Source organism: Myotis lucifugus, unplaced genomic scaffold, assembly GCF_000147115.1.
Source record: "Myotis lucifugus unplaced genomic scaffold, Myoluc2.0 scaffold_780, whole genome shotgun sequence".
Taxonomy (NCBI): domain Eukaryota; kingdom Metazoa; phylum Chordata; class Mammalia; order Chiroptera; family Vespertilionidae; genus Myotis; species Myotis lucifugus.
The window spans coordinates 55,749-67,957 of record NW_005871828.1 but is presented as its reverse complement, the minus strand read 5'-3'; the positions used below and the strand labels follow the sequence as shown (position 1 = coordinate 67,957).

Here is a 12,209-nt window from a genome sequence, read left to right as displayed (position 1 = left end):
TATATAGGGAAGTTTCAGCAGATTTAACAGTTTTATAGATCAGAAGTCATAGAGTGGAATGAGCCCATGAAATGCAGTGTGTTTTAAAAACCTTTCAAATTATAGTGAAACCTAATACAGTAGAAAATTAACAGCAAAGAGGAATACTATCAATAATAGAAAGCCTTCTAAAGTGTAAATTTCATTACCTGTTAGAAACATTACCACTGGGGTTAAATCCTAGTCCAGTGAGTAAATGAATGTTGCACTTGAGGTAATCTTTTCATCAAAAAATTACAGCTCAGTGTACATAGAAATTGCTCTAAGAAATGAAGTTTGTGAAAATAGGAAATATGGAACAGTCTTTAGCAAGTAATGTAACCATATTGTATTTCAGAGAATTCATATTGTGGATAAAGCTAACAATTTAAAGACATTGGAAATGTGTGCCCCTAGAAATAATGCTATAAAGGGAAGCCATATACTTTTTTTAGACATGAGTATCAAAAATTCCCAATTCTAAGTGGTTGACAGGTTTTCACTCAGAAGTATGAAGATCCATGAAAAAACTGAATAAATGAAAATTCTAAATTAGGAATTTCTTAGTGTATTTATGTTTTTTTTGTCACATAAGGTGTTTTGTATGGTCACTGCATATGACAATGTAATTAGAAGCACGAGATGCACATGCCTTGTAGGGCCGCTGATGTCTGTCAAGACACCACATGCCACTGCTTTTCTGTCTTGCTGATACTATAGAAATGGCAACTAATTAACATCATATGCCTTATTGCTCAACAATAATAAAACCACATCTCTTTTCCCTATGGTTTGTTGATGTGTAACAGGGGTCTGTTGTTACTGACCTCACTTCAGTATCAGAAGCCAACGTTTTATATAAAGTCTTCTGCGTCCTCAGAGTCTGAGTCAGTTTATATAAAAAACCCGGTTTATAAGTATTCAAAGGCAGTACCACAGAACTTCAATAGTGACTCATGATATGCTGAGTGAGCAAAGGAAGGTGTGTGACCATTTTACTCAGCATTCAAACCAAGTGGCAGTAGAGCTGTACAAAATCTTTATCATTTTTTGGTGATGCCTCCATGTATAAAATATGTGTAAAGTTCTTTGTAAACTAAGCACAGCTTGCATTTTAATTTGTTACGATGGAACATGGATTCTGTGAGTTGCTATTTTAGGTATTTCAGAAAATGTTATAAAATTAATTTTCCAAAATTTTTGTTTTTGGAGATGAAGGGAAAGAGAGATTGATGTATTTTATTTTCTTAGTTTTTAAAAAAATTTTATTGATTGATTTTAGAATGAGGAAGAAAAAGGGAAAAACCGATTTGTTGTTTGTTATTTATGCATTCACTGGTTGCTTGTATATGCCCTTAGTAGATATCAAAGCTGCAACCTTGGCCTATCAGGACGGTGCTCCAACCAACTGAGCTACCTGCTCAGGACTAAGCAGAAAGGCAGTTTTAGAGTGGCTTACTTACAGTTTTGTGGAGCACAATACATCACACTGGGATAGAATTGTTGAGACAAAATAGGAAGCATCATTCCTGTTTTGTGTGTGTGTATTAATCCTAACCTGAGGATTTTTTTTGCATTGCTTTTTTTAAAAAAATATATTTTATTGATTTTTTACAGAGAGGAAGGGAGAGGGATAGAGAGTTAGAAACATCGATGAGAGAGAAACATTGATCAGCTGCCTCCTGCACACCCCTCCACTGGAGATGTGCCTGCAACCATGGTACATGCCCTTGACTGGAATCGAACCTGGGACTCTTCAGTCCGCAGGCCGACGCTCTATCCACTGAGCCAAACCAGTTAGGGCTTTTTTTTTTTTTTTTTTAAGAAAGTGGAAGGAGGGAGGGGAGAGATAGAGAAATATCTATGTTAGGGAGATACATCCATTAGTGGTTTCCCACATTCTCCCTGAACAGGGCCAGGATTGAACCTGCAACCCAGATATGTCCCCTTGATTGGGAATCAGACCCAAGACCCCTCCGTTTGAAAGCCGACGCTCTAACCATTGAGCAACAGGCTTAATCATTCCTCTTTTACTACCTAGGTTGTTCCACAGACCTGGAGACAATTCTACATCGGACAACTTCTATTGCATTCCTTTTAGTAAATGGACCTGTTGGAAGTCTAGTCTATGAGTTTTGAGGTCTGTTGTAGTAGTGCTTTCCCTTCAGCTTCCCTTGTGTGCCGTGGATCTTCTGACAGTTGTCTCTGTGGATCCATATGTTCCTGATATTTTCTTACAGATAATGTGATGAAATTTGGGGAGCAGGATGTTTATTGAGGATCAATAAACTTACAATACTAGATTTATCTGTATTAAAAAGCAGAATGTAGGTCAGTAGTCATTTGATATCTATGCTTGGGACCACAGTAATGTGTTATGTCATTTATCCCAGCAATATATACCCAGTTTGTCAATTTCATTGAGCTTGTTGGTTTACAAATACAGTACAGTACTACAACAAACAAACAAAATACGGTACCAAGCTTTCAGATGTTCATTAACTAGTCATGACCTAAGTGTTGATTAACTCAACCATGACCCTTGCAACTGTATGCATATTTCTTGCACCTTGCTTTCATTCTTTTTTAGTCTATTTTCACACTCATACATAGTTATTTTAAAATATAATTGTGATTACACTTGTGCTGAAATGTTGAATAGCTAATTGTGGACTTAAGAAAGTGAAATATGGTATATCCCCATGAGACAAATACATGCCTATCCATAATTTCTGAATACTTTACCTCTCCTCTTACTATTTTTTGGCCTCCTTGAACTACTTGCAGTTCCTTGGAATTACATTCTCAGATGCTTTTTGCAAATCTTCCACTGAAATTCCCTTGTTTCTTATTAATGCCTCTCCAAGCTTTATGAGCCTGTATATGTATTTGTCACTGTGATATAATCATCACATGTTTTATCTTTTCCATTAGAAAGCTGGAACAATCTTGTCTATATAATTTTAGCAACTGAAGCTTTATATATAAATGTGATTGCTTATCATAGCTATGTTTTCTACCACATGGAGAAGCATAATCTGCAGTGAGAGGAAAATTAAGCCATTGTGGAAGCAAAGGCAAGGGACAGTACTGACTGAGACCCAGAATCTGGTTCTTGTCCCGATATGCATTCTCCTCTGCCCATTTATGCCTTGATCGCTGGGCTCTCCTGTGAGATAGCACAGATATTCTCCTAATAAAACGCCATGTTTGCTTCAGGTGGTTCAAGTTTTGTTTCTTAAAATCCAAATATTCTTCATACAAGCCATAAGTGGGTTCTCTGGAAGCAGATAATGTGATAAAATGTAGGGGGCAAGGAGTTTATTGAGGTTCACTGGCTGTGAAGTGATTGGAAAATAAGTGATTGTCCTGCTTGGTGGCATGAACCGGATTCTCATTACTGAGTCCTAGTCACTATGCCCTCCTCATTCCCGACTTGATTTATCCATTTACTATCACCACTGGACGAGGAAGCCAAGAAGCACCTGAGTGGATCCACTAAACCCACTCATATTCCTCTCCGCCCTGTGGTATAACAGCCACCCTGCCTCATCTTCATGTGTCAAACACCCCCTCAAAGACAGCAGCTCCTCTTCTTACCTGCTGGTCTCTGAACACGTTTCCATGTGATATCTGTAGCTTATGATTAAACTAGAGGCCCGGTGCACAAAAATTTGTGCACTTGGGGGAGGGTCCCTCAGCCCGGCCTGTGCCCTCTCTCAGTCTGGGACCCCTCGGGGGATGACCACCTGCTGGCTTAGGCCCGCTTCCCGGGGGATTGGGCCTAAGCTGACAATCAGACATCCCTCTGGTAGCCCGGGAGCCCTCGGGGGATGTCCACTTGCCAGTGGGGAGCAGGCCTAAGCTGCAGTCGGACATCCTTAGTGCTGCTAAGGAGGTGGGAGAGGCTCCCAACACCACCGCTGTACTGGCAGCCGGCAGCCTGGCTTGTGGCTGAGCAGAGCTCCCCCTGTGGGAGCGCACTGACCACCAGGGAGCAGCTAATGGTGATAGGTCATCACGGATTCCAAACAGTGGCCCCCAGAATCACCTATTCTTCTGCAGATCAGGGGGCGGGGGGGGGGGGAGAGAAGAGGGGGAACCTGTCGCTTCCAGCCTCTGGTGGCTAGGCCACGAGGGTCTCTGGGAATACCAGTCCTCAGAGGGGAGGAATTCCAGTTACAGGTTTTCCACTTGAAATTAACCCCTCTTCAAAGCAAACTCACTCTTTTGTAAAGCAAATTCACCCTTTTGGGAGTCATTCCATTTGGGGTGAAAATAGAGTGAAGCAACACAATAAAGTCGTTTTTTTCCTGATTGTATTCTTAGGACATGCGTTCAGGCCACAGTATAGTTGTATGAAGCTGGAAATCATAGAAGTGCTGGGACTGCAGTGGGTTCTGGGAATTGTAGTTATGTGAAGGTGGCGCTTTGCCTCTCAGGATGCTAGGGCCTCGCAGCGTCCTGGGAGTTGTAGTGCCCCGAGGACAATGGCCTTTGTCTGGAGGCGCCGTAAGCTGAGGCCGCTGTGTATCCTGGGAAATGTAGTCGTCTGGAGACTGACGTCTCAGACTCTGCTTCGTTCCGGTGTTTTTGTGTGTGACCGAGAGCCTTTTTTTCTTGAAGCGTGCTAAGGCGCAGTGAGTCGTAAAGTGCAATTGTCTGAGGCTCCCAGTTTTTGTCTCTGCTGGCGTGGGGAGTTCTGGGAGTTGTAGTGTGTGATGGGATGTCTGACTTCAACGGAGCATTGGGGCCGCGATGTGACCTGGGAAGTGTAGTTCTCTTGAGGACGTGGGGCGTTCTGGGAGTTGTAGTGTATGATGGGGAGCCTTCTTTCCACAGGTCGCTGAGACCGCGGTGTGTCTTGGGAAGTGTAGTTGTCTGAGGTCCGTTGTTTCTCTCCGCACTTGGGCGGTTGTGGGAGTTGTAGTGTGTGACGGGGAGCCTTCCTCCCACGCGCGCTGAGGCAGCGGTGGATCCTGGGAAGTGCAGTTGTCTGGGGCCCGCGGCCTGGTCCCCGGGGTTCCGAAAGGCGCCGTTTGGACTCCAGGACGCCCGGTGGAGTCTGGGCTTCTTGGGCCGGAGGTAGGTGAAGGCGCCCAACCCGCCTGCGCCGAGATCACCCCGCCTGCTGCCTGGGCCCTAACCGTCCGGAGCCCGGAGCCCGGAGCCCGGAGCCCACGCTGCCGGAATCGCAGAGGAAGTGCAGTCCTGTGGCCCCCGCAAAGGAGCAGGTGTAGGGGTGCAGGTCAGGCTGGACTCCTGGCCTGAAGGGAGCCCTGGCGGGCGCCCCGGCTGCTGTGTTCCGAGCCCCCGTGTGACGAGGCGGGTGGATGTGGAGCGACGGGAACCCCCTGAGGCGGGACCCGGTTCCTGGGGCCCGGCCCGCAGGAGCCATGTCTCAGGTAAGCGGCGCCTCCTCTCTTCTCCCGAGGGACGCGGTGACTTCAGGCCTGAGGGGTGCAGGCGGGTGGACGGGAAGCCAGGGCCGTGTGGGCAGGTGTGTTTCGGGGTTGAACTGGGAGCCAGCTGTGCTGTTGCCTCCTCTCTCAATACTCGAAGGAGAAGTGCTGGGTCCTGTGTCTCTTGCTCTAGCGGCCTCTCACCCATTTATTCACCATGTTTACACGGAGCGTCCACGTTCAGCATCTGTATCTGCTCTCAGAGGGCGACCCCCCGGGCCCGCAGTGTCAGCCCCGCCGCCCGGGCGCTAAGCCGGAAGCTGGGGGTCGGGTTAGCAGCCTGGTTAGCAGCCCCTCCTGGGCATGCGCACGCGTGACCCGCTCCCGGCCTGAGCGAGATAAAAGCTCGGAACTCGGAGCTCACTTTTCAGACGCGACACCCAGTGTATTCAGCGAGGAGCACTGGCTATTTTGGCGGCTGAGTGCCTGGCTGGCAATCATACTTCTCAGTGAATAAGGCCAGCCATCCCGTTAGTCCCGCTGTGTGTAGTCAGTCCCACTGCCCTCCCACTTTTTGTCACACTTGTGTCCAAATCCAGAGTTTTGCCGGGGAGTCCACCTTCACCTGAGTTGCAAGTCCCACTGTTTACTGTAGGAAGCAGCTTCTTTCTCTGTGACTCGCTCATCCTTATCACGGAAAATAATGTTGTTCAGTGCAAAGTATGACCTGTGACCCTCCACACATTTGGGGCTGCTAGTGTGGGACCTTTTAACATTCCTTTTCATGCCTAACAGTCACATGGGTCACTCAGGTGGTGCAGAACCAGGGCCTTCTTATTCCCTCCAACCCTGAGGGCAAAAGCACCGGTTCCGTGCTGGGAGGCCTTGCAGTCCCGCCTGGGGAGCCCCTGATAGGTTGGGGCTTATCCTCCTTGTTCTGTGAGTTTCACAGCGATTTCTTCAGGAGTGGGGGGCGGGGGGTGTGTAAGCTGGAGAGTGCACGCCTCCCTTCTAGGGCGCTGCCGCCGCCTGCCATAGCCAGTTGTTATAAGAAGGAAATTCTTGCCAAATCATGTCAAAAGGGGCTGGTATTAAGGACACTATCCATTGACTATTAAACACAAAGGAATCGTCTTCACTATTCATTCATGATGTGATGTAAGACCTTAAGAGTTTTTACAACCAAAGCCGGAAATTCATGTTGTTCACATGTATAATCCTTTACCTTTCACAAAATTGTAAAATATGTCAGGACATCTCAGATGGTGTGTTTTTCTCGTTTTCTCCATTATACAGCAAAGCAAACCAGCTCTCTTAGTTACACTCTCAGTGACCACCGAGCATTCTGCAGGTCCCATTGCTGCTCCTACATACAGTGCCCACCCTCCTCTGCCAGTCACTTCCCTCCTTGGTCAGGCCCTTCGGAGCCTTGGTGCCCGTGTTAGACACCTGTCTGTCCTTTCAGGGGTCAGTGACATTCAGAGACGTGGCCATAGACTTCTCCCAGGAGGAGTGGGCATGGCTTCAGCCCGCTCAGCGAGACCTCTACAGGCACGTCATGCTGGAGAACTACGGCCACCTGGTCTCCCTGGGTGAGTGCTCCTCACCCCCTTCAGTTAGAGCTCGACCGTAGGTGGTGTTGGGAATCTTCAGTAACTGGCTGAATAGTCCCAAGGGAGGTATGCTATTTTTTTAAATTAGGTTGTGGGGGTTTTGTTTAATTTTTTAAACTTTATTTTTATTGTTGACACTATTACTGGTGTCTCCAATTTACCCCCTTTCCCCACCTGCACCCAGCCCCCAGCCCCCCTTCCTCAGGTCATCACCTCACTGTAGTCCGTGTCTAGGGGTTACTACTCGTTTTTAAGATGGGCATTGTGACGCCACCTAATCTTTAAACACCTTTCATACTTACATTTGACATTTCTTTTAATGGTCCCTCTTTTCTGAGGATTCAAGAACTAATTGTGAATTTATTTTGTTTCCTGCAAGCAGGTCTTAACATTTCCAAGCCCGATGTGGTTTCCTTACTGGAGCAAGGGAAAGAGCCCTGGCTGGGGAAAGGAGATGTGAGAACAGATTTCTTTCCCGGTGAGTGCGTTAGTGTCCCTCTGCTGTGCACTTCCTGCTGTGTCTGTCTCTGCAGCCCACGAACAAAAAGATAGAAAAAGAAAAAAATGGGTATCACCTTTAGGTGGGCATTGCATGTAGTCTGTGAGCTTCAAGTTTAGGGAAGTGTGTAAGGTTTGTGTCTAGATTCATTTATATGCATGTGGATGTGCAGGTTTTTTTAGCATTATTTATTGAAGGTTATTTTTGCTCTTTGTGTCACCTTTGCTCCTCTGTAAAAGAACAGCTGACTATAATTCTGCAGGTCTGTTTCTGAGTTCTCTACTCTGTTCCATGGATCTGTTTGTCTTTTCTTTCACTAGTACTACACTGTCTTGATTATTGTAGCTTTATAATAAGACTTGAAGTCAGGTAGTGTCAGTTTTCTGACTTTGTTCTTCATCAATATAGTCATTTGCTTCTCTATATAGACTTTAGAATCAGTTTGTTGAGATGAATAAAATAATTTTTACTTGGATTTCATTGAATATATAGATCAAGTTGGGAAGAACTGGCATCTTGATAATATTGAGTTTTTCTATTTATGAATAGACTATCTCTGCATTTGAATTTTCTTCCCTGAGACCTTTCATCAGAGTTTTGTAGTTTTCCTTATATAAATCTTATATATGTTTTGTTAGGTGAAAATTTCAGTATTTCATTTTTGGGGTTGCCAAAGGTAAATAGTAATGTGTTTTTAAATGCCATTTGTTTATTGCTAGTATATAGAAAAGTTTTTACTTTTGTACATTAACTTTGTATTGTGCAATCTTGCTGTAATCACTTATTAGTTCCAAAAAATTTTTAGTACATTTTTTTCTGATTCATTGCATAGACAGTGGGGTCATCTGTGATCAAAAAAAGTTCATTGCTTAGATACATAGTAAAGAAATATGGGGTCTTTTTACTTATCCCTAGAAACTTACAGTTGGTGATAATAAGACAGCATTCCCTCCAAACAAAATAAATATCAAAGTTATGTTACAGAAAAATGATTTTTTTTTCTTTTTAAATATATTTCCATTGATTTCAGAGAGGAAGGAAGAGACAGAGAGAAACATCAATGATGAGAGAGAACCATGTATTGGCTGCCGCCTGCACGTCCCACAGTGGGGGATCGAGCCTGCAACCCAGGCAGCGCCCCCACCTGGAATGGAACCTTGCCCTCCTGGTTCATAGGTCGATGCTCAACCACTGAACCATGCTGGCTGGGCGAAAAATGAATTTTTTTTCTTTAATCCGCATCTGAGGATATTTTCCACTATTTTTTTTTAGAAAGAGTGGAAGACAGGGAATGACAGAAATATCTATGTGAGAGAAACACATCAATTGGTTGTGTCCTGCACACGCCCCAACCAAGGCCCAGGCCAGGGAGGAGCCTGAAATCAAGGTACATGCCCTTGACCAGAATCAAACCCGGGACCCTTCAGTCCACAAGCCAATGCTCTACCCACTGAGCCAAATTAACTAGGGTGAAAAATGAATTTGTTAATGTGTAAACTTCCATAAAAGTTGTAAGGCTAATACAGAGAATACCCATATGTTTTTATTTACATTTACCTACTGCTAACATTTTGTTCTATTTTTAAAATCATTTGGTATAAATTTTTTCTGGAGATATTTGAGCATAACTCGTGTACACCATGGACTTTTAACTCTACATAGTTCATAAGAATCCTATATAATAAAAGGCTAATATGCAAATTGACCTAACAGCAGAATGACCAGTCTCTATGACGTGCACTGACCATCAGGGGGCAGACGCTCAACACAGGAGCTGCCCCTGGTGGTCATTGTGCTCCCACAGGGGGAGCACCGCTCAGCCAGAAGCTGGGCTCACGGCTGGCGAGTGCAGCAGTGGTGGTGGGAGCCTCCGTGGGAGCTTAAGTTTGTGTATCAAAACCATCTGATAGAAAGACTGTTATCCCAAAGTTAAGCTTCAGATATCAGTTTGGAAAGAAGAGTTAGAGTGAGCATCATAGAAGATGGTTTTCAGAGAAATCCTTTATTTATTTAGAATAAGTTTCTGTGAGATGTTCCAAAGGCACTAGGGGAACAGTCTGATGTGTTGGTGGGATTTGAGGAGCACTTGCAGTTTTATTAGCATTATAACATTTTTGTTCTCACATCATTCTGTCAGCAAGTAACTGGAAGTGAGGAAGACTAACAACTCATCCTTCCCAATTACTTACCTTCTTCATACTTGTATTTTTCCTTCACTTACATTTAATCTTTCTCCCTATTCACCTAAACTCTCCTCTCTTTGATGTCTTCTGAATTTCTGGGCAGAATGCTTAGATTTCAAAGTCACTTATGACAAATATGAAAGCAATGATGTAATAAGTTTTTTCCATTTTAATTCTCATTAAAAAAGGACAAATGGCTTTTATTTTACTCAATACCGAAACTAAGAAACATTGCTTTGTTTTCTTCAGTTTCAGAGTCAAATGGCGAGATCAGAAAGTTTTCTCCAAAAAATGTCATATATGAAGAGGACTTTCCCCAGTATTTGATAAAGGAGAATCATCGGAGCCAAGGCCCTGAACGTGCCAGTTCTAAAGGAGGCTGGAAATACGAGGGTGTTACTGAGATGCTACAAAGAAATCAGGGATGCATCAGGCAAGTGACAGTCTCTCGTCGAGAAGCCCTGACTCAGCGTAGTGTCAGTGCCGTGGAGAGGCCCTATGGGTGCCATGACTGTGGAAAAACTTTCAGTCGGCGCTTTTCCCTGGTGTTACATCAGAGGACTCACACAGGCGAGAAACCGTATGTGTGTCAGGAGTGTGGCAAACCCTTCAGTCAGATCTCCAACCTCGTCAAACATCAGATGATCCATACTGGAAAGAGACCCCACGAGTGTAAGGACTGTAGTAAAACATTCAGTTACCTTTCATTCCTCATTGAACACCAGAGAACACATACTGGGGAGAAACCCTACGAATGTACTGAATGTGGAAAGGCCTTTAGCCGTGCCTCAAACCTCACTCGACATCAGCGAATTCACATAGGAAAGAAACAGTATTTATGTAGGAAATGTGGGAAGGCCTTTAGCAGTGGTTCAGAACTCATTCGTCATCAGATTACACATACTGGAGAGAAACCTTACGAGTGCATTGAATGTGGGAAGGCGTTTCGCCGTTCTTCACACCTTACCCGACATCAGAGCATTCATACTACCAAAACCCCCTACGAGTGTACTGAATGTAGGAAAGCCTTCCGTTGCCACTCCTTCCTTATTAAACATCAGAGAATTCACGCTGGAGAGAAGCTCTATGAATGTGATGAATGTGGCAAAGTTTTCACTTGGCATGCATCCCTCATGCAACATATGAAAATTCATACCGGAGAAAAACCCTATGCCTGTACTGGATGTGACAAAACCTTTAGTCGGAGCTTTTCCCTCATTCTACATCAGATAACTCATACTGGGGAGAGGCCCTATGTATGTAAGGTGTGCAACAAATCCTTCAGCTGGAGCTCAAACCTTGCCAAACATCAGAGAACACACAGTCTAGAGAATCCCTGTGAATATGAAAATTCATTTAGTTACCACTCAATCCTTACTGAACACCAGGGAATTCCTACTGGTGAGAAAACCTAAGGATGTTTGCACTTAAAAATATAGCAGCTAATGCCTTACTTTGATTTCAGAGCCTTATGTGAATGTGTTGAAATATGAAGACATGTGATCCATGCCTGGAAAAAAAATCCAGGAATATGTGGGAAAGCCATTAAAGCTTCCTTATTTTTATCTTTTGTAATGTTAGAGAGTGCAGTCACTCAGTATGGAGAAGACTCTGCCTCTGCTAGGATTTCCTTACTGTACATTTATAAATTCCTGCCAGGAAAGGGATAGATACAAGTCCAATGCAAGTGAGAAAGCTTTTAGTTAGAGATTAGCTCTCGTCCTGCATTTGTCAGTTCCAGCACGACAGAATGCATGGGTGAGGGCGCGCTTTTTCCTGGACATCACAAAATTCATAATGCAGGAGTCATACATACAAGCAGGGGTTTGGGAATGCCTTCATGTACCATGCAATCTTTATTAAATTTTAAAATATTCTCTTAAGGAGAAAAATCAACCCTATAAATGGATTGATTATAGGTTGACTTTATGCAAAATTTAAAATGTATAGACTTATACTGGGGCACCATTATAATGGGTAGAGGAAAATCTTGGAGTTCTGGGAAGTTCTGGAGGAAATAATAGTGTGGGAAATTTTTTTAAATTACCGAGGGAATCTTTGTTTTGCCTTTTTTTTTTTTTTTTAAAAAGCATATTCAAAAGAGCTATAAATAAATCTTTTGATTTATAGTTAATCTGATATTTGCTGAGTTTCCCCCCCATATCATATATGATTCTGAAAATGCAACTCTCACAATATTGACATCAGCAAGAGGAATGTGTTTTTGTGGAAACATACACAATAGTAGAAACATTTTTAGGTGTCTTATGGTTTTAACTGAGATAGTGTTTGGATTTAAGGTTATGCTAACTCATGTTTATCCTTGAATCTGACGAGACATGTCTTAGTCAGAAATAAATGTAAGTTATATCACAGGGAAATGCCAAGGTAGTTTTCCTCGTTTGTTGCATTTACAGTGGGAACGTTTATTTTGTAAGTCCATACTTGTGAAAATAAATCCTATTCTATTCACTTTCTATGTACACTTTGCCCA

The 12,209-nt window shown here is 43.6% G+C and overlaps 2 protein-coding genes across 4 annotated transcripts in view; both read left to right on the top strand.

Annotated features, from left to right (window-relative positions):
• Positions 1-3,217, top strand: part of LOC102437058 (zinc finger protein 84-like) — a 12,925-nt gene extending 9,708 nt beyond the window's left edge. The window contains exon 7 of the mRNA XM_006106183.3: positions 2,060-3,217. Within this exon, the coding sequence (XP_006106245.2) occupies positions 2,060-2,157 (98 nt within the window). The 3' untranslated portion in view covers positions 2,158-3,217. The remainder of the gene's footprint in view (positions 1-2,059) is intronic.
• A 1,652-nt stretch (positions 3,218-4,869) lies between these two features.
• On the top strand, positions 4,870-12,198 carry ZNF140 (zinc finger protein 140). Of its 3 annotated transcripts, none has more exons than XM_006106182.3 (4): positions 4,870-5,423; positions 6,886-7,012; positions 7,416-7,511; positions 9,965-12,198. In XM_006106182.3, the coding sequence occupies exons 1-4, from the start codon at positions 5,352-5,354 to the stop codon at positions 11,128-11,130; spliced, it is 1,461 nt and encodes a 486-aa protein (XP_006106244.1). In that variant the 5' UTR covers positions 4,870-5,351; the 3' UTR covers positions 11,131-12,198. The 3 variants fall into 3 exon arrangements, with proteins under 3 accessions (XP_006106244.1, XP_014303696.1, XP_023602796.1); XM_014448210.2 differs by having other exon boundaries at positions 4,871-5,423; positions 7,413-7,511; XM_023747028.1 differs by lacking the exon at positions 6,886-7,012 and having other exon boundaries at positions 5,175-5,423.
• The last annotated feature ends 11 nt before the right edge of the window (positions 12,199-12,209 follow it).